At 37.2% G+C, this 23,689-nt stretch overlaps 1 protein-coding gene across 1 annotated transcript in view; it reads right to left on the reverse strand.

Annotated features, from left to right (window-relative positions):
* Positions 1–23,689, reverse strand: part of HIPK3 (homeodomain interacting protein kinase 3) — a 66,448-nt gene that overhangs the window by 25,132 nt on the left and 17,627 nt on the right. The window contains exons 2-3 of the mRNA XM_063289511.1: positions 18,976–20,077; positions 1,740–1,863 (exon numbers count right to left, since the gene is read on the reverse strand). Coding sequence (XP_063145581.1) covers positions 1,740–1,863; positions 18,976–20,075 — 1,224 coding nt within the window. The 5' untranslated portion in view covers positions 20,076–20,077. The remainder of the gene's footprint in view (positions 1–1,739; positions 1,864–18,975; positions 20,078–23,689) is intronic.

The following is a 23,689-nucleotide window of genomic DNA, read 5'->3' on the forward strand; positions in this document are numbered from 1 at the left end:
GTGTGTGTGGTTGGATGGAATCAGTAAGATCCTGAAAAAAGGAAGAGGTGAGAAGTACAAAGAACAAAAATCAGGATAAGAAGCAGGATACTGACATGCTGAAAAAAATATATAGCTAAGGATAAAGGATCTGGGAATTTACCATCTTTAGTACTGGATGGAGTTGCACTACCCTAGAAAGACCTGGGGGTTCTACTAGACTCTCGACTCCTCCTCGAGCAGGTGGCAGTTGTGGCTAGGAGCTTCATGTTGTGCACCAGCTTCATTTGCACAGCTTCATGTTGTGCACCAGCTTTGCCCCTTCCTGGACCATGAGGCTCTACTCACTGTCACTCATGCCCTGGTCACTTCTAGAATGGATTACTGTAATGTACTCTACATGGGGCTGCCCTTGAAGAGCATCTGGAAGCTTCAGCTGGTGCAGAATATGGCTGCATGGACAGTTATGTGTGCCTCTAGGATGGCACACATTACACATCTACTCTGCGAGCTGCATTGACTGCATCTTCCTGGTTACATCTGTCCATCCCATTAGGTCCAGCAAAAGAGATATGCTCTGGGTCCTGGTGGGACCCAAGAGATGCACCTTTTCTGCTGTGGCCCCCGCCCTCTGGAACATCATTCCCCCTGAGGTGAGATTCGCCCCATCTCTGTTAGCCTTCCGAAAAGCCTTGAAAACATGGCTCTTCCATCAACCCTGGTCATCCCATGGCAAGCCTGCAAAGTGATTGTATGTGGCTAAATGATGGTTGTTCTCCTGCTATCTTGGGGTTCTTTTATGTTTTTATTCCTTTAAATTTCTATTTTTTACTTTTGTTATTTATGTTTGACGTTTTTTATATTGTGATATGGTTTTAATTGCTATTCTGCTTGTAAGCCACCCAGAGTCACTTTTCGTGAGATGGGTGGCTATATAAATTTGCTAAATAATAAAATAAACGTCGCGAAAGCGGCACCCCCCCAAAGGGTCAGACATGACTCAGTGCTTGCACAGGGGACCTTTCACCTTTTACCTTTTCAAATAAATAATAATACTGACAAGCTAAAAAAATACATAGCTGCAAATCATTCTATTCTTGCAAGCCTAAAATGATATGGAGATGTACAGTGAATGGTATTGATATAAACTAGATTTATATTTTTTCTTTCCTCATGCATTTATATAAGTATATAACTACAGTAATGCTCATTTGTTATAGTTTTGTTTTACAAATAACGTTAGTCACCTGTGTATTTATACAGTTTAAGTGTAGGAAGACTTGTTACTGAATTCAATCTAATTATATTCCAGTTCTGGTTGCCGCCATTAAACGAGGACCACGTGGGTCATTAAGGAAGTCACGTGATCAAGATTTCCAAATTCCTGCCAGCTTCCCCACTGCCTTTGTTTGTGGGAAGCCAACAGGGAATGTTGGAAATCACAATCACGTGACTGCGGGGATACTGCGATGGCCAAAACTCTGAGGAGCCATCTTAAGTCCCTCTCGTTCAACACCATCGTTACTCTGAACAGTCGCTGAACAAATGACTGTAACCCAAGGACTATCTGTATGTGAAATCCACAGGAACAGCCTCACTACTGACTCTGTGCAATTATTTAATTCATTTACCATCATATGCTGATACTTCATATGTTAAAATTCTTATATTAATGAAATTTAAATTCCCTACTGACCAAATTATAGTTTTAAACAACTACAATAATTAATCTTATAGCACCAATGCAGTCTTTCTTTTACCTGATCATATTCAAGGGCTCCTGGATATAGTGGCCATCCGAGGAATAGTTCAGCAATCACACAGCCCAATGACCACATGTCTATGGCTTCACAGAATGGCAAACCCAATATGATTTCTGGTGCTCTGCAAACAGAAGTAGTATGATGGCTCATTGTACTGAACACAAATATAAATAAATAAACCCACCCATTGTTTAAGTATCAGGCCACTTAGACTTTCTATTCCTGCTGTATAAAGAACTTGCCTTTTGTATTCTGCCTTCCTCTTCCTTTTTAAAAATCTGAATAGTTTAATTTAATTAAATTGCACGTTACTGAAGTTGCATACTGGATGTTATCTTGCTTCTTGATAAATTATTTGAGGAATTCAGTGTTTGGGCCATGTTTTACTTAGTTGATATTTAGCATGTAAACATATTAATGCTCTTCTCTTTTCTGTAGTAAAAGCCTATGAAGAATTCAGTTTATATTTGACAGTAGAAATCTGGATTTTATTTATTAATCTACTCTATTCATTACTTTCTCCAGGCATTTATTACAATACAGTAACAACAACAAATAAAACTGGATTTTCAAAGTTGTCTGGGTGACATTCCAGTGGGGTGCCATAGAAATAAAAGTGATTCTTCAAAAGGTTTGCAAGAGGAATACCAAAGGCAGCTGTTAATTCAGAAACTTTAACTCATGCCGTCTTGAAAAATAGAACTCCTTAATTTACATATGTTTAAAAGTTACACTTCACATCCTAAAATGGTGTGACACTCATGCTGAAGAAGTTTCCCATGAAAAGCCAAAAATGGTAGCAGCATAAGGTCTTTATTGTGGTTCTTTTGCTTCTGAATTTAAATAGTTTAAATATATCTGAAATGATGGAATTGTTATTTTTAGTACAATCTTCATGGAGGCAGAGAAAAAAAAATCTTTATTTCTGAGGATGATAAATACCCCATGTCACCACTCTGGAATGTTTTCAGTATTTAGAAATTCTGGGAAGATTCAAGATTGATCAATTAAAATAAAATTACCCTATTCATTTCTTCTACGTGATGATTTAATATACTTCTTATAGCTTCCTACCTTATTTACCTTTTATACAAATTAAAATACTTCAGATTTTGCACTGCTTCATTCTTCACACCAGTTAATAGAGAGATTTATTAATCTTTCTTTCTATTGGTCATTTGACACACCATTTTCCGTACCTTTCTAGCTCTGCAATATCCTTTCTGGAGTATGGTGACCAAGATTGTGCACAATATCCCAACTATAATCATATCACATATTCATATTTGTTTTCTAACAATCTCTACAGAATATATATTTTCACAGCAACTATGCACACTATGATTAATGAAAATACAGTTCCTAGCAATGACAGATAACATATTCATATGTCATGGATAGGCTGTGACCCCAAAATGCTTACCACCAAAAATTGGTGGCACTATGGTAACCTACAAACTTGCAAGTGTGAATTACTTGGAAACTGTCCTCTCGAGGAAGGGAAAGAAGAAAGGGTATACAGACTGAACTGAACCAGTCAGCATTCATTCATTCATTCATTCATTCATTCCATCCACCCACCCTGCAATGGTGGCAAGTGTATATACTGGTAGTCCTCACTTAACTCCATTCATTCAGGGACCATTTGAAGTTACAACAGCGCTGAATGAAGGGTCTTACAGTCAGTCCTCAAAGTTCCAGCTGTTGCAGCACCCCCACAGTCATGTGAACAAAATTTGGGCACTTGGCAACCAGCTTGCACTTACAACCAACTGCAGTGTCCTGTGGTCATGTGATCGCTATTTATGACCTTCCCTTCTGGCTTCCAACAAGCAAAATCAATTGGGAAGCTGACTGGGAAAGTCGCAAGTCACTTGGGTAAGTCTCTCCCCACCCCACCCTTTCTGCACTCGCACTTCCCTTTCACTCGCATGGTGCCATGCTTCCCCCCTTTGCTCACATGCTTGCACAGTGCCCTGCTTCCCCCCTTTGCTCACATGCATGCACAGACTATGCCCTCCTTCCACCCTTTGCTTGCACACACTGCACCCTTCTTCACCCTTCCTGCACTCACGCCATTCCACAGCACCCCCCTAACTCACACACAGCCTGTGCCAGGCCTCCCACCCACCCCTGTGGCATCCCCGCACTCCTTATCTGGGACTCCCTCTGCTTCCTGCTTAATGACCTGCATGTCTTGGGTTACAACTGTAACCGGGACTGCCTGGATTGGCGTTGCTAAGCAATGCAGTCACATGATGTCACGCTTTACTACCACATCAGTTAACGACGGCAATCCCAGCCCTAATTGCCATTGTAACTTGAGGACTACCTGTATAAGACACACATTATCTTGTCTAGTAAAGCTTTCTTTGTCCTTTCTTCCTATTCTTGGAAATAGTCAAAACCATCCGAGGTAAAGTTAGGAAAGCTAAAGCTTAGAATGATTTAAGGCTGGCACAGGATGCCAAAAACAAAAAGACCTTCCTTAGATATGGTCAAAATAAAACAAAAAAAGGAAGCAAAATACCAGCTGTTCAGTGAAAATGATAAAAGAGTAACAGTTATAAAGCATTACAAACAGACTAGAAGTACATGGAAATTGCTGAGATTCTTCTTACCCACTTCCTAAATACGCCACAATGGTAGGAGATATGACTGGGTTACACTGAACCTCAAGCTCTTCAAACATGAAAACTTGCACCTATCAACAGATTAAGGAAAATTTGGGAGAATTGTGGCTTTTCTGCCTTATACTTTTGAGAAGTTGTTACATAAGAACAATACCCTGCTGGGTCAGACCCCTGGCCCATCTAGTCCAGCAGTTTGTATTCACAGTTGCCACCCAACAGCATAAGGAAGTTCACTAGTTCCCCAGCATGTGGCCTTTGGAGGCAGTCACACTGCCATCAAGGGTAATAGCCATTGATTCCCATTACATCCATGAACTGGTCCAACACTTTTTTTTAAGCCAACCAAGTTGGTAGCCAGCAGCACATCTTGTGGTAGTGAATTCCAAGTTGAATTATGTGTTGTGTAAAAATAATTCCTTTTCTCTCTCCTGATTCCTCCAGGATTCAATTTCTTTGGGTGACATCTGGTTCTATTATTTTGGGAAAGGGAAAATAGCTCCTCTTTGTCCACTTTACTCCCACTACACATAATTTTGTACATCTCAATCATGATGCTCTCATTTGCCTCCTTTCTAGACTAAAAAGCTCCAAATGTCACAACCTTTCCTCATAGGGAAACTGCTCCAGCCCCTTGATCGTTTTAGTTGCCCTCCTCTGAACTTTCTCTAGCTTCAGTATACCCTTTTTGACCAAAACTGTGCACAGTATTTCAGATGTGGCCACACCATTGGTTTATATAAGGCTATTATGACATCGGCATCTCGATTTTCAAGACCAATTTTTATTATCCCAAACATGCTTTTGGACTTTTTTTTTTTACAGTGGATGCACACTGTGTCAACATCTTCACTGAACTATTTACCATTACTCCAAGATCTCTTTCTTCTTCAGTCACTGCTAATCCCATTGATTTGCATGTATAGTTAGGATTTTTGGCAGCAAAGTGCATTACTTTACAATTAATACACCTGAAGTGCAATTTGATAGAAATTAATCAAACTCCTAGAAAAAAAATTGTTTCTAATTTTGTGCTCAGCTTTAAAGACCCCACCAAAATTCAGTATGTACTATATTGTTAGCCTACACTCGGGATTTTCACATACATACTGTACATTTCACCAGGTCACCAGGAACAGCCAAAATTTGCATGTTCATATTTGTGTCTAGTACCAGAAATACAGTACCCTACTGTATAGAGAAAATATACTTTGCAAAGAGGCAAATGTTTTTCATAATAGGGCTAAACATTATCCAGCATCCACATCTTTTTACTATCTTCCACAGAATTTGCGTAAGGAGATATTGTGTTAACGGAAGCAATATTCCACATTTGTCAATAATGTAAATCAATATGCATCTCTCATTTCAGTTGTCATGTTTTGTTCACAAGTATTATAAATGAACAAATTGAACAGTAGGTAGTCAGAGGGCAAATCACAGGTGGACTAGAACTGAACTAACCTCCTCTAATTGTTCCAGTTGCTACTTACCTAGCCTTTTTGCAGAAATGTTTAAGAATTATAGATGCGTTATCATTAACAAGATAGTTCACTTGCTGTTAATCACTACTAAAGGAACTTAACATAAATCAGCCTGCTCCAATTAGCTCAAACCATTTCTTTATATCCAGACTGAGAATAGCACTTCTTTAATTTTCGGGGTAAAAATCTACTTACAGGTAGTCCTCGTTTAGCGACAATTGGGACCAGAAACTTGGTCGTTAAATAAAACCACGACTAAGCTTACAATCTTAGTTCACCTTTCCTTTGCTTTACAGACCTGCAAAGGTCGTAAATGTGAGGATGAGTTGCAAAGTTACTTTTTCACCACCATCGTAACTGCGAACTGTCACTAAATACTGCACAGCCCTAGAAGTTAAGAGATTCTTCACTAGGAATACATGTGTAGACATTGTTAGCATATATGTGATTTATGTTTTGGAAAAAGTGAGGAACAGTCCTATCATTAATCAACATTTTTCCTGCTAACTAACTAATGTCTCATAACATTACAAAATATATTTGTTTCTTCTTTCCTTTTCCATTTGTTGGCATTATACCTATTTTTGTGTGGCACTGTGCTTTATTTTGTTATAAACCATCCAGAGTCCCCCTTTGGGGGGAGATGGGCAGTGACAGAAATTTGAAATATAAATAAATAGAAATGAGGACTACCTGTATTTCTCTTCTATTCAAATGGAACACTCAGGTGGTTTTTAATTTAACACACAAAAAATAAAAACACTAAGAGCAAGTAGGTTAAAACACAAGTAATAAAATCACTGACCTTTGGATTTGCATTCACAGATTTTCTAATGGCAGTGGGAATGGGAGTCAAATGCAACCCTCAAGGAAATGCACTCTGTAGCTGGAAGCAATGTATGAGAAGGCCCTCTTCTGGATGCCCAATAGACACTGGGGATTTCTCCTGCAGATTCTAATTAGCATGAATGTATATTTTCCCATTAATGTTTAGATTGGTATGTTAATCATTCACACAGGGCTCAGATTATATTTTCAGAAGCAAATGTTTTTTGGTGAAAAAATATTACCATACAGGCATAGTTCACAGAAAGTAAGTAATAACAATATGTAATCACAAGAGCATTTTAAGTATGAATATGAGACCATAAACTTTTTAACAATTTGGGAAGTCTAATTTATGAACAATGTGGCAACATTTTGACACATTCCAATTATGTATGAATAGATATCTTCTACTTTCATAATTTCTGACATTTTTGAGAGAAAGCACATTTGGGTAGATCTTTTGCCATTGTTTCTTAGTCCCTTGCCACAGTTAAACAGGCTGCTTGGATTATGTATCTTCTAATTTTCTTTAACACCACCCTGCAGGTCAGTCTTCCACCTTGCTTTAAGCCCATGTGTTATCATTACTCTCAATCACTAAATTTAGGAAATTAACTTTATATGAGCTTTCATATGCTGGCAAGTAAGAGTACCTGGAATTCATTCACGTAAGAAAGGTTGTCTTAAAGCAGCTAAAGTTCTGCCAGGTGACATTTCAACTGAATTTAAAAGTTTATTCAGATGTTGTGTGTGTACTTGTTAGCTTCTCCTGCAAGGAGCTGCAGCAGTATATTGTACAAAACATTAGTCTGTGGCCAGTTAATCATGTCATCATTATACATGACAGAACATCTTCCAGCTGTTATTTTAAACTCTAAACTAACATATCAGAAACCTTTGTGACAGCCTGAGCAGAAGCTATCCTGTATGCAGACATGTTGACCAAAAATTTGTATTGCATACAAATACACCCTGATGTCTATATTTACTTAGTACAGAAACAGAGTAATAAATAAGTACCACTGCCTACTGTCATGCTTCAACACTGACAACATATAGTTCAGTATATATGTGTGGAAAATACAGGCATCATTCAATGAATATTTAGATACAATTAAACGATGCTCATGCTTAAATATAATTTTTATAAGGGATAGTTTTACCCATACAATTAGTGTATTTCCTAGTAAAGGCTTTCCACTTTTATGGACTAATACACTATTGATGGCTGAACTCCAATGCTGAGATAGTGTCATCATTTCATGAACAAAATTATCAAGTGTTTTTTTCTGTTCAATCTGCATGCTTATTAGAATGGGTTATCATGAAATTTCTCTGCAAATTCAGGCTTAAACCTGTTTACATAAATATTCAAGAGTTATGTAACTTATGTCTAGATAGTAAAGTGACATCCAAATTCTTTATCAATAGTTTTAAAGGACATAATACAAGACTATAGCTCACGATCACAAAACAGAAAATATTAACTATAGTTAAATCTCAGCATGAACCATGATTCCTTACATCTCATGTGAGTGAAATTTACCTATCTCAGTTCCGATGGACCATTCATTTTGGGGACACATTTTTTCCCTGTGAATCTTCCATAGCTTGGAACAACCAAGGCAACTTCTTGTCTGTGATAACTTGTCTTTACAATTTAAATCATAAATTCTTATTATACAAGATTTGGAGGGGGGGTGGGAGGGAAAACAAAAGCTAACGGAACTTGTTGATGTTGGGTTGTTCCTATGAAGATTTTTGAGAGTGCCTTAGCATCTGTTGCTAATCTGATCAAAGCCTATTATGCTCATTTGATCCTAGCAATACAGCAGGGTATGTGTTATATCTATATATCTATCTCTATACCACATTTTTATCAGATTTTTCCTTAATGTGATGACTTCCTTTACTAAATTGCAAAATGCGGGTCCTAAGTCCTCCGTGCTATATAAATAATGAGTGGAATTCTGGTAAATCTCTTTTGAGAGAGAGAGAGAGGGGAAAAAAAAGACTTGAGTCAGTTTGACATGTCAACCCTATGAACTGGTACAGAATGAACACTGACTTTCTAGCATTACTACAGAGACTACTGGCTCTCCTCAAAAGATGCACTCACTCATACTATCCTAGGAGCTGGTTTCACTGCCTCACTTTAGCATTTTACCAGAGAATGTAGCTTTGGGAGTTTGAATAGATCAGGCCTGTACAGCTTGTAGAGGCAAAAGGGCCACATTGATGAATTTAAAATCATCGCAGGCCACAAAGTAAAACCTGGCAAGCCAATCAGCTGTTTGGCTGCTAGTGGAGTGCTGGCAGCCCCGGAGCTGGTAGTGTTGGCGAGGCCTGGAGGCACTGGAGGTGCTTGGCAGTGTTTCTTTTGGGCCCAGGAGTGGATCCTTCCTGGCTGTGGTGACATCTGGTGGTGAATTTACCGACGTTTTAAAAAACGCTGGTGGGCTGCACAGGGCTGTTTGGTGGACCAGATGTCGCCCATGGGCCATATGCTGTGCAGGCCTCAAACAGACTTTGTTCAAGTGCCTGTAACCCTAGAGGAGCTTTGTTAATTGGTCCCCACCTTGAAAATAGTTTACTTTCTCATTCCTGGTTCATCAGTAAAAAGGATTTCTCCTTCCTATATAAATAGTGTACTAGGAGGATACAATGATCATTCTAGTGTTGCTTAATTAAATTTTCTTCTTCCTTAGGTAAAGTCAATTGAAATCTTGAAAAATAATGGATAAGTTTATTTTGGTTATTATTTGGGGCATATAATGTTCATTCAATTAATTTTTCCTGTGGGTCCACTTACATTCAAGAATATGATTCTCTTTCAAGTGTTTATTTATTTATTAAGCAAATTTATATAGCCAGCCATCTCACCAAAAGCAACTCTGGGTAATGTACAACAGTCAGATAAAACAACAAATATAAAAATAGATATATAAAAACCACATTAATAAATACCATAAAAACCAAACATACAAACCATAGGCGAAGGGAGGGTAAAAATGGCCCCCTCAACAATGGAGCCATCTAAACAAGTCTCCAGTTCCCGGGGAGCCCCAGGCCTGATCACATAACCAGGACTTGAGGGCCTTTTGGAATATCAAAAGGGATGGTGCTAATGTAATCTCAGGAGGAAGGGTATTCCATAAGGTGGGTGCCACGGCAGAGAAGGCACGTCTCCTAGGACCCACCAAATGCAGGTCCCTAGCTGATGGTACCTGCAGCATGCCTTCCCTGCAAGATCTGATGGGGAGGGCTGATATAACCAGGGAGAGGCAGCCCTCAGATAGCCCGGTCCCATGCCATGAAGTCTGATGATGTTTTCACTTGTTCTCTCCAATTGCCACCACTGGTGATCTTCTAAGCCAACAAGCTAAGCACCCTCAACTTTTAAAATAGTATCTCTTAGCTGAGGCCACATAAATCTTTAGCATATCATTTGACAATGGCTGGGTTCATACATCTTAATAAGCCATAAGCTTATTCCAGGGAAATTCCATCTCTGAGTTTGAATGCGGTTGTATTCCCCTGCTCATTTAATCTAACGAACGGTGGTTATTCAATAATGATTAAGCAAACAATGGCTTAGTACAATATATAAACTAGCCAAGAATGCATTAGTTCATCCTGCCCAAATTCTCCTACTTGGCTTCTTTTGCTAATATAGTATAATAAAAGCTATTGAAGAAGCTCTGCTGCATATTACTTAACATCTACGTGCAAGGAATGAAGTCTGGCTTGTCTAAATGTTAACAAGCTACTTATAATCCCAGATTGTATCAAAATTCTTCATTACTGTTCCAAATTCAAATATACACTAAGTATTATAATATGTAATAGCTTCTTTTTGAAAGAACAAGTATTTTGGAATATCTTACTAAAGTGTTAGCGAAAAAGAAAGTGTTAAATACAAAACAGAAGAGAACAATTACCTTCTAGCTTACAGAAAAATTAACTTCTGTAAAAATGATGTAAGAAATATTATAAAAGTTACTAATTGGCTAATAAAAGTCCAATCAAGCGGTTTGTTATACAAGAGATCAGCACTTTTCAATTTACGCTAAATAGAAACAAGTAGCGTAAGCAGTAAGCTAATTCACTTAAGAGAAATAGGCTCTCTGCAAATTCATTAGGTCTTAAAGCTTCAAGGTACTGAATAAAAGATTAGTAACATTAAAAGAAACAAGTTTATATTCAATGTCTTCTGCTACTGAAAGTCCTGTTTTGAACTATGTGTAGCTTCCATTTGTAAAACAGACTGCAATATCATAACATTGGCTCGTCCCACCTGGTCATGCAGAGAGGGCATGCTACGGATCCCGTCGGCAAGGGAGTTCCACTTGGCAGGGTCCAGGAGGCGAGCCTTCTCTGCAGTGGCGCCCGCCCTCTGGAACATTCTGCCCCCGGAGGTGAGGCAGGCCCCTTCGCTCATGACCTTCTGGAAGGGTTTGAAGACCTGGTTCTGCCGCCTCGCCTGGGGTGGGAAGGGCAATAGCTCTTCCTGGTGGTGGCTGGTGGTGGAGTCCTCCCTACCGAATAAAATCCCCCCCCCAAACTTGGATTTTATATTTTTATTATTTTAGTATCGTAGTTGTTTATAATTTTATATGCTGATGTTTTTAAAAGGATAATTTTATTGTAAACCGCCCAGAGTCCCCCTTTTTGGGGGGAGATGGGCGGTGATAGAAATTTGAATAAATAAATAAATGCCAGCATTCTACCAGCATCAGATGTGAGTGTGGTATGGTAAGCCTTGTAATTTCTTAAACGTAACTGGAAAGTGTGCAGCGAACCAGATACTGTTGGACTGCAATTTCTATCATCTTTGTCTTCCCTGGAACTCCACAAAAAACATATGGTTCTGAATAAATCTGTGAGAGGGCTAATATACTACAAGACAGAAAAATCGTAAGTTTTTTTGATAGTTATTAAAACTGGAAGAAAATAACAGAATTAAGTTCAACAGACATACATGCAAATTTCTCCACTTAAGGGAAAAAACCCAGCTCAAATGCAAAGGCGAAGAATGGTAGATACTTGATAATGATCTGTGAGAAAAGAATCTTAGAACTAAGCTTAATCGAAAATTGAAACACAAATCAGCAGCATGACACAGCTGCCCTCAAAGGCAAGTTTTAGTCTCCTTTTAAAGAAGTTAGTTTCCAAATCACAAAAAGTAATAACTCCATTCTCACTTTTTCTGGATATGTTGGACGGCAATCAATGAGGAAAGTTTTAATTTGGATTCCTGCACTAAGCAGGGAGTTTGACTCAAAGATCCAAATGGCCCTTTCCAAAACTTTTTATATGAAACACAAGTATTTCATAATATCTGACTTGGATCAGACAAGGAACTACCTAACCCAGTATTCTTTTTAAATATGGATAGGTCAGTCTATGTTTCATCTCTGTCTACTTGACGCTGATCATTCATATATCTGTTGTGCTCCCTTTCCACATTTATCTGCTGGTTTAAAATTCATATTTAAATATATTCTCACAAAATATATATAATCCCCCTTTATCACATATTTCTAAATGTGTTTTATCTAATGCATAGTTTTAAATACATTTTTGTACATTTTTGGGTTCATAACCACATAATGAAATTTAAACAATACATTTGAAAAAACAATAGAGAGCCAGCATGGTACAGTGGTTAAGGTGCTAGATGAGAAACAGTAAGACTCAGGTCCTTAGGCACAAAAGCCAGCCACGTGTTCTAATAAACAATACCTCTTATCACATCATGCACTGATTGCTTTGTTGTAAGAAACAGGCCATTGCAGCGTAAAAACAAGCAGACTATGTGAGACAAACGCTAAGAAAAACAACATATGAAAAAGATGTATTATTCCAATCCATATATTACTGTACAAAAATGTGCATAACTAATATTATTACAGATCAAACCATCTAATCTAGGCAATATAGGACAATAAGACAAAAGGTTCCAAAAACAGAGCTGCATAAAGATAATTCATGGATCTGTCAGAGTCAGATGTATTGTTTTTTTAAAAAGAGAACACAACATGTTTCAAGATACAAATACTTCCTAGGAATTTTGGGTTATAATTCCAACACCCTTGAAAACACATAATTAAAATCTGCCCTTAATCAGCTAATTTTCTTTTTCAAAACAACAAATCAATTAATTCACCATCGCATCTTGATATAAGACTCACAAATTAATCCCATGCTGTGCAAAAGCTATTACTGTTTGCCTGTCCTGAATCTATAATACCCCACTTCAGTTATGATGTTTTAGGACTAGAAAGAATTAAACAGAACAGCTCACACTCTCTCTCTCCTTTAATCATTGCTATCCAGGAAGGGACTATATTTCCAGTAATGAAATTCTACATCAACCTGTTTCTAAAACTGGCATTGTGGTAACTTGTCTCCAACCCTCAAACCAGATATTTTAAAGTTTTTCAATTCCAACTCTAGTGATCTGTTATTTTGCCATTAAATTACAAATTGTTTACCCATGAACCTAATTTATTTTAGCAACAGTTTTAATGAAAGCAAGGAACTAGAAACCAAGAAAAGTATATAAAGGAAAAAGGATTTAGTATCAATACTATGGAATTTGAGTTGCTTCGAGCAAGATGGGAGGTGAAAAAATTTGAAATATAAATAAATGTAAATAAATAATAGTTATTAAATGGAATTATTTATTCTTGTGCTAATAAACCAAATGCAGGCTTTATTTACTGTTCATTTCTGGTGAATGGGGATACCACCAGGCAAATAAAGTAAGTGTATACTATAAGCAAATTTTGTTTTCCTCTTTTGAGGTACAGCAACCTTAACTAGCCAATAGTTTTTCACTATAAAACCTACTATCCACAGAACAGCTGAGTTCCTCAGGAAAACTACAGTAACAGGAAGATGGGAAAAATACCAGATGTGAATGCTACTTAAAGTAATCTTATCTAAATTCCATTTGGAAAATTCCTTAGATCAGCAGAAGACTATAGCAGACAGGCCTTAGTATCGTCTGGTAGGAGACTGACTTAAAGCAAAAAAAGAAAAAAAGGAGACATTTATGCAAATGAGCCAAAAATATGTATTTAAGAGAAAAATATTAAATGATATTGTACAGCAAGCAGCAAAAGCAAGTGATGCACAAGAGAAAATTATGAGAATGCTCTAAATTATATTTATTAGATTTTTATCTCACCCTTCCTCCATACGCCTATGGTGGCATATAATGCTCCCTCAATTTTTCCCCCCGAGCAATAACAGGTGAGGAAGATTTGACTGAGAGTGTGACTGACCCAAAGTTACCCAATGAGCTTCCATGCCCAAGTGTCGACTTGAATCTAGGTTTCTTGGGTCCAACACTTCAACCATTATGCCACCATTCTATTATTCAAAAGAAAAGTAAAAAGGTATCAGTTCAGGTAGGCTGCTTGAGAAAACGCAAGTGCCAAAACAATAAAATCTCTGTCAAGCAGCATCATGTTTAGTCATTACCATCTTCAGTTTGTTTACATTTATACCAGCCAGCTGAACCAGATCATGTTTTCAGCCTTGAATAAAAAAAGAAAAAAAAAGTAGAGCCCAGATCACCTCCCCCACCCATGGTCCTCCCTCCTCCTCCTCCAACTTCTTGTATGATAAGGCTTTTCAGCTAAAGACAGCCTATCTTAACAAGCTGCGTTTACTCATGTAATAGCTGCGGCCTCTTTCTTGACAGTAACTACTCTTACAAACGTAACAGCTGACTCTGAGCAGGCTGACCTTGAGCAAAATGAACGCACTTAGCTGCATGTACTTCTGGCTTATTTCAATGCAGCAGTGAAGTAGCCTCACCATCTATAGTAGTCAACAGTTTCTGGTTACCACCCCCTGCCTATTTTAAGCTATCCTCCACAACATTTCAGTGATGCACGGTTCAAAGTGATAGAATAACATCTGAGGCCACATTCCAGCTCAAGCTGTTTACAGAGGAATCTTGGTCCTGTTCTCATGCCCTGCTTTTTTCATCAATGACTGCACTTGGTGTTTTTATTTCCAAAGCCCAAATAAATTATTTCAGAATAATACCTGAGCAACTAAATCAAAAGTTATGGAAAATGTTCGTTTATGGAAGTTAACTAAATCATAGCAATACGTGGAAAGATGAAAAAAAAAATAAAGATAACTTTTCATTCATAGTACTGTATATAGTCTTTCACATCTATATTTTGTTATTAAGTCTAAACAAATGCCCACAACATCTGATTTTACTTTATTTGTGGGACTGATCATGAAACGTTCTCAAATCAATCTATTTAAACAAGTTTCTCCAAACTGACACAACAATTCAAAGGGCAAACATTTATCTCTGGTTTATTTTAAAATTATACCTTTTACTACAAAGAAATGCCATTCTAGTTAATAAAACAACTAATCAACCTTTATAATATCATTTTTCATCTAATCTTGGTATGGAAAATCCTAATTCTAGCCCCATTGTTGCTGCTCATTTCTTTAAAAAGAAACATATGTAGGAATTTTAAATAATTTCTGTAGCTTGGATCAGCTTCTGGAAGTTGTTCTCTGACAACAAGACTCAGAAGAGATACCTAAAATATTTCCTGTTTAGTACTCAGCAGATATCCAAGTTCATGAACTTCCTCCATTTTAAACTCCCCTCCCCACCATTAATTCTTCATATAGTACAAATAGAAGCGGTTTACTTCCAGTTACAGTTACAACAGTATATATGTTTTCATTTACTACTTCTACTCCACGTTTGTATGGTTTGATCCCACAAAACAGTAATTAAACCCACCGCCAAAGAAGGGCCATATAGTTTAAAAATCTAGTTCTATCATGTTAATAACTACTACAGGTGGTTAATTTAAAGCACAAGTATTCCTGACTCTCATAACTACATCTTAAACTTAGTATTAAGTAATTAGTTCAAGACTGAAACTGTTATCATATAACTAATAGTTTGATGTGAATTGCAATGGTTCTTTCTTTATTGTATATTCAACTTTAGATGAAAAATTAATTGTATGCTTGTAACACTGACATCTTAAATGGCAAATCAATACTGATAGAATTCTTAGTTTTCTTTTTATTTTTGATACTTTAAGATGTTTAAATAGAATCCTAATAATTTTAATCATATTATATAAAAATTACGTTGAAATCTGCATTGAAATAATATAATGTATCATGATTTACAACATTACAATCAAAAAATAAAATTAAAAAAATCACTACTACCTGAAAGAGAATCCATGGTCGTGCATACAGGAAAAAATACATACACAAACGTAACACACGTTATAGTAGAGGTTTCTTGCTGTTTTTCTATTTAATATTAAAAAAAATAACATTCCAGTTAAATATTTTGTCATAAATTAGGGATTTTCAAACTTTTTCAGTCTATGGCAGGGTTTCCCAAACTGTGAGGTATACCATCCTTCAGGAGATGCAGACAGAGTCCAGGGGAGATATGAAGAACCTTTTAGTTACATTGTTACAAGAAATCCACCTTTCCCAAAGTTTCATTGTATTGTTTTAATTGTGTTCATTTTGATGTTTGGATTGTTAGGGGAGGAATATACAGTAAGATTACATTAAAGGGAGGTGTGATGGCAAAAAGTTTAGGAACCCCTGGTCTATGTTATCTCTTAATAATAATAAAAAATTCCCAGAACCCCTGATCAAGAGATAAACTTCTAGTGATAGAAAATTGACTGGCTTTGTAGTTTTCTTCCCCACTGTGATTTACATCATTTATATCAATTTGTCATTTGCCTAATATAATCATAGAAATGATATAAATTGATACAAATGAAATTTCTTCAATGCCCTTTGCTACTGTGATTCAACAGACTTTCCTCAGTAAAAGACATCCATTCCCCACAATTATTTTTTGTTTTATTTTTGTTTTATTTATTTTCTATCCTGCCTTTATTATTTTTATAAATAACTCAAGGCAGCGAACATACCTAATACTCCTTCCTCCTCCTATTTTCCCCACAACAGCAACCCTGTGAGGTGAGTTGGGCTGAGACACAGTGACTGGCCCAAGGTCACCCAGCTGGCTTTCATGCCTAAGGCAGGACTAGAACTCACAGACTCCTGGTTTCTAGCCCAGCACCTTAACCACTAGACCAAACTGGCTCCAATACAATACAGTTAGTCCACTAATAGAGATTTCACTGAATATCCATAGATAACTGCTAATGTGAAATAGCTAATCTGTTTAAAAAAGGGAACTATCAGGTAGTCCTTGTTTAGCAACTAAAATTGGAGTGGGCAACTTGGTCATTAAGCGAAGAGGTCGCTAAGTGAAACCACAACTGTGCTTATGATCTTACTTCAGCTTTTGCTTTATAGACCTGTGAAGGTCGTAAATGCGAGGATTGGCCATAAAGTTACTTTTTCATCACTGTCATAACTCTGAATGGTTGCTAAATGAGGACTACCTGTATTTTTCTTATTACATTATTTTCTCTATCCAATCAGAAACTATTGTAAAGCTTTTTAAAAAAATCACATTTAAGAGTCCATTCTGTGCCCATCCCTCAGAATTCCCTTAGAGAATGAAGCAGAGCCTTGATAACTTATGAGACTTATGGAGAAGGGTCCATCAGGACTGTCCTCTACAATGCATGAATCCTAATAGCTAACTCTGACCCAGAGGCAATGATTTTTCCCCACTCTCCCAAGACAGTCCATAGCCAGAAGGCCAAGAAATCAGGATGCTTGTCTGTGAAAGGAAGCTCACAGCAGTAACAGGTCTACTCAAAAACAAGCCCTTGCTCATAGTAAACTCTCTGTCCAGTTAACCATTAACTGTATAGTGATCCAGATTCCAAAGGGGACAAAGTAATTCAGAGCATGCATTGGTACACTTACACACTTGTTGGCACCTTCTTAAATGAGATTTTTTGAAGGCATTGTCAACAGGTTTAATGTACACATCCACACACACTCTTAATTACCTTTTCTCTTTGGAATCTGGATCACTGGACAGCCTTCCCAACCATTAAGAGCTGAGAGAAGATCTTGCATTCATAGTCAGAAAAACCTTCAACTTCCGAATAGAGCAGTGCTGGATCTATATTTGTATCAGACTTTCTCTCCTGCTTGTCCCATTCCTGATCTTCAATTTCTGCCCAACTACACTTCTCTATGACCTGGTACTATTCACAGATGGTGTCACTACTTTCCTACTAAATCCCATTGATTAATGTGTCATAACAGAGGATGGGTAAGGGAATGAAAAGAGTTATAATTTCTGCTTTTCATATTAAGATTCCTTTAGCCCAGAAGGAATAGATAATTACGGGGCACACAGTTTTTGTCTTGGAGTGATGAGGGATGTAAGAGGGGAATGATGAAGCAAACTGAGCAGGACCATGTCATGGGCATTATGGTTGGAGAACAAGGTTGGACCTCCTTTGTAAAAGCTTACACTACAGTTTTCTTTTGTTTCCTGATTGGAAATGGTAGAAAACCATGCGATTGATTTTTAGTCAAAGGAACTTTGATGTTATGTAAAAAGGAGGTAAGAAGTCACAGAATACCCACCCATTAGCTCAATTAACAATGTGAAATACAGGCCAACAAAATTAGGCTGATTTATCCAAGAAGACGACAAGACAGCTGTTCCCAGGATGGTCTTCATATACTTGCTGGCTATATTCAAAGCTTCCTCAAAAACTCAGGACAAATTAGAAACCATTTTGACATCTGCAAACAATGTGTTGATCAGTCCTGAGTGTGCTTCTTTTCCCCAGTCAGATAATCTCAGAAGATAGACTTAATTCTTTCCACTTGTAGATAGCCTTTTTCACAGTATTCATGTTATTCATTTTGATGTAATATTAAGATTTTAAATAGTGCATAAGCAGACTCATCAAGCCTAGCTGCCAACTATCACTTCATGATCTGCCATCTCTACTATCTAAGCTGTCTGGAGCTGACAGTGAAAAAATATAAAGCATCTTCAGTTTTGCAGATATCCCAGTTTTGCAGATACTTTCAGCACTGGAAGTGAAAGAACATATCCAGAAAGTAAGCTAATAGTTCTTTAATTATCAAATATAGCATCTAATAATTAATCTGATTATGTGCTTCTCAGGATTTGTATGCATAACAAAACCATATGGTTCTACTTAACCAGTCAAATACTGCAGGAAGCTATTTAAAGAAGTATTCCTACCAAACCATACCCATTTAGGGCCCTGGAAAATAAACTAATTTAGTTAAATAAGTCACTGCAGAAAACTCAAAACTTTCAATTATAAGCTAGAAGGTACATACCTGTAATAGCGAGATTGCAAGTACGTTGAACAGACAGTCTTTGATACATGACTAGCAGATCCAAAGTCAATTACCTTAACTCGGTAAGGCTGCCGTGCTGGATCCACCAACATAATGTTTTCTGGTTTGAGGTCAGCATGTATTAAACCAAGACTTTTTAGTTTTTTCAGTGCAGTGGCCACCTGTTGCAGAATAGGCCGAATTACCTTTAGCTGAAGAGGGCTAAATTTGTTTTGTTTCAGAAAGTCATACAAATTCTGTTCCAACATCTCAAAAACTAAGCAAGTATGGTTATGATGTTGAAAGCACTCATAAGCTTTCACAAAATTAAATTCATCAGCATTCTCTGTACTTAACCTTGCTAATATGCTCACTTCTATTTGTCCTTGGCGTGCATAAGATGGATGGTTCTTCAGGATTTTGATTGCCACTATTTCATTTGTCCCTCTTTTCCAGCACTTTACTACTTGGCCAAAAGTCCCTCGCCCAAGGAAATCAAGAACCTCGTAAGTATTTTTCGCAGAACATAATACCTCATGATGCACTAACTGATAATCTCCATCACCACCGGTACCATTTGGTTTTGAAGCTGCAGTAGTTGTCACAACTGTCACTGGGTTTCCCAAGTTTGTTTGCAACATAGCAGGCAACATAGGCAGTTCATCAACAATCTGCATTGCGCCACTCTGATTTTCTAACTCTTCACTCTTACGCTTCAATCCACATTGCTGGGGACGGTCCAAGACGTTCAACTCACTTTCTTGTGTCCCAGGCCAAGGTGCTTCCACTTGAGGTTGCTGTGCCTGCACTGCTAAGATTTTTGTAGCACCTGCAGTATTTTTTAATCCAACAGCGCTGGTCTGCAACAAAAAAGTCTCTCTTTGAGGTCTGTCAAATATATTTGTAGCCTGCAAGAAAGCACCAACCCTACTGGGAGGCTGAGTGATTCCAAAATTGTTACTATTCACATAGAGCTGTGGGTAGGCTCTTTCATGATACACACAACTACTTGGCTCCACTTTCAGTTTCTTCACATTAGAAAAGGCACTTGGCTGAGTTTGATAAATATATGGTGGATAAACCAAGACTTGTGAGGCCATACCTGAAAGAAAGAGAAAATATTAAGATAATCTGTTGCTTTCCCTCTCCCATATATTTATTTGTAAGTCTCTAAAAATAGTTAAACAAAAAACCAAGCCATTTTGTACATTAAATACAGAAGCTGCTACGTATTTTACACTGTTTATACATTAGTAATGGACAAATATTCTCTGCTTTTACAGAAGATATAAAATATATCAAAACAGATAATTTTGAATGTTTACTACTCAGCTACCTATCTGAATAAAAATAACTTTCAAAGTTATGGCACAGTGATAATAGCAACTATCTACCATTAACTACTCTGAAACAACTGTCACAACTGTAATAGCGGACGTATAAATTGATGTCACAAATGTGGATAAGATTTAAGTGTTTGACAATAACTTTCATTGTGACTAATGTATACAAAAGAATCTTTATTTCTCCAGAGTAACTCAATAATGGAAATTAATCAGTAATTAAACTGTGTAGCTGTATCAGCACAAAATTAGACTAGATAAAGTTTATGGTTCCTCCCAACTCATGATTCTGTAAAGATGGCATTCATCCAAATCAGACTCTTGAATTGGCTCCCTAAATTAGGAGAAATGCTTTTGGACTTCAAAGTTCTTTTTCCACTAGTTTCATATGAGAATACACAGAAGAATTTAAAGGATATTCATCATGTTAAGAACATTATAGTTACCTTAACCCCAATTTCTCAAGAAAGTAAAAATGGCTCCTGAGTTTATTTTTATAACTAGAAAGACAGCAGTACAAAGGAGTATCTATTTGTTCCTAACACAATCCAAACAGGACTTTCAACCCAACATCTCCTTTATACTTCTCTCTGTCTTTCTAGTTCTGTACCAATGCGTATAAACTATACAATAGTAGGTAAATAGCATATTATATGAACTGCATGTTCCTGCAAGCTTTTCTTGCAGTAAACTGATTTTCAAAGATTAAAGTTTATATTTCAGGACAGTAAACTGGAAGGAGGATTATTTCTGACTCTTAAGTACATAGCAGAGCTTGTGTGCTAAACAGAGATACTAAGCCACTTCAGTGCTTGATGGTAGTTACACACTTGTTCTACTGCTATAAAGCATGTTGGGAGGGAGAAAGGTTTACATTTCCATAATGTACACTCCTGCCCAGAGCATCTTTTCAGAGGATAGGCTTTTAAAGGATTCAGAGAAAGGGAAGAATGAAGACAAATGAGGCTAAGATGCTATTTCACTGCAAAAATTAAACAGATCAACAACACATGGATATGAAGATTCCTGGATACCTTAGGTATGCAGCTTTGAACTTCTGGAAAAAGGGTGGAACAAGATTATACCTTCTAAATAACTACTATCCAGACAAAAGAACGGCAATGAAGTGATTTTTTTTGCAGTAAAATTCTTGTTCCAAACAGCTTTGGATTTTCTTTAAAAACTAGCCAGTTTGCTTCTAGATGCAATTCAAAGTGCTAGTTGTTATCTATAAAGCCCTAGATGGCACAGGCCTGGTTACTTGAGAGACCACCTATCTCTTGTAGTATCTGCCCAACCACTTTGATTTTGCAGAGTTGGCATGCTCTGAGTTCCTTCCATAAAACAATGTTATATTTTGGGACCCCAGAAGTCCACCTTCTCTGTTGCAGTGTCTGCTCTCTGGAATAAGGTCTCTCCCACAAGATCCAGATGGCCCCCATTCTGATGTTGTTCAGAAGAGCAGTGAAGACCTGGTGAAGACCCTCACCATTCTTCACCAGGCCTTTGGCAAGGGAGACTGAGACCTCTTCCTTCATTCCATCTGGTCTATTGTACTTGCCATCATTTTCTTTCTTTTATTGATTTTATTGCACTTTTTTGATTGTTGTGAGCTGCCCAGAATCACTGGGAGTCACGCAGCATACAAGTTTAATAAATGATCATCATTATTATTTCCAGATTTATATTATCAAATTTTATTCTGAAAACATAGGCACAATGCTGGAAGAAGGATGAAATCACTGCCTATTTAAAAAATATGAAGGAATTTGGAAACCTGATTGATACCTCATTCTCTTTGGTTTTATATTGTTAATTGAGTGGATATACTTTTGAACTGATAAACAAAGAATTGCTCTGTTAACAAGGAAGCAGATTAAAGGATTTTTAAAAAACACAGGTCCTTTATCAATAAGGGAGACAATTCACTATGGTGGATAGACTAACTATCCCACCTTCTCCTTTCAATCTGATTTCCTAAATCAGATCTCAGCAGTGACTTTTCAAATTCTAAGAAAGCAAGTTATCTTTGTAGACCTATTACAAAAATGCCACATATGAAAGATATGAAACTTTAAGAAAATAAATTTTGCTAAAGGAAAAAAAGAGATTTGTAGGAATGCTAGGTAAAGGTAAAGGTTTCCCTTGACATTAAGTCCAGTCGTGTCCGACTCTAGGGGGCGGTGCTCATCTCCGTTTCAAAGCCGAAGAGCTGGCGTTTGTCTGTAGACAGTTCCGTGGTCATGTGGCCGGCATGACTACACGGAACGCCGTTACCTGCCCGCCGAAGCGGTACCTAATAATCTACTCACATTTGCATGCTTTCGAACTGCTAGGTTGGCAGGAGCTGGGACTAGCAACAGGAGCTCACCGCGTCACGCGGATTCGAACGCTGACCTTCCGATCGGCAAGCTCAGTAAACCATATGGCCTATCTGCTAATCTCATGAATACTAATAGATCCAATGCTAGTTGCCAAAGTTGCTCTGTCTCAAATGGAATGAGCTTTGATATGAACTTAAGGCTTCAAGCCCTGTCAAAATTGGAAGGAAGGAAGGATCAGTTAATTATATCTGAGTTGCTTCTTTAATCAGTACCCCTACATTGGCTTGAATCAAACCTAAATTAAAATTGTGAATAGGGAATATCTATTTTTAATACAAGGAAAAATGCCCCCACAACAATATAGTAAACATATTCAACCACAAAGCATGAGGTCTTCCTCAAGAAATGTTACTATTATAGACAAAAGAGAGAATGGCACAACCACTTCATATGCAAATGCTGAAATTTATGTTAATATCACTTAAGCTTTCACCACCATGGCTGAAATGAGAATACTAGTTTAGTGGATACAGAATAGCCCATGCAGCACACAGCTCTGAGCAGTTATCATCTTGCTATTGCTATGACCATTAATGTGCTTAAATTATTTACTCATATTTTAACTCATCTTCTACCTAACAAGAGTTTAATACGTTGAAGCTATTTCTCTAACCAATCACCTTCAACTCCAGTGCTCTTTTAACTACTCTACATAAAACTCTGGGTAGGTTTCTACATTGCCATCATATTGTGTACAGAACTCATGAAGCATTTTTTTTTCTGAGGTAACACAATCAGAAAGCTTACCCAAAGTGTCTTTTGTAGCTGACAAGTGCAGATTAAATAAGGGTAAAACTGCTTCTAGCAATATATAGGTATAAAAATAATACATAAAATAAATATAAAATACAATGGTTATACAGTTTAACATCTCAGAACAGTAACATTACAATTTAAAAATTAAAATATATGCTAGATTTTAATACATAATCAAACTTACATAATCACACTTAATAAATCCTATGCTGTCATAGGATTTATTAGCAC

Source organism: Candoia aspera, chromosome 1, assembly GCF_035149785.1.
Source record: "Candoia aspera isolate rCanAsp1 chromosome 1, rCanAsp1.hap2, whole genome shotgun sequence".
In the NCBI taxonomy this organism is placed as follows: Eukaryota; Metazoa; Chordata; class Lepidosauria; order Squamata; family Boidae; genus Candoia; species Candoia aspera.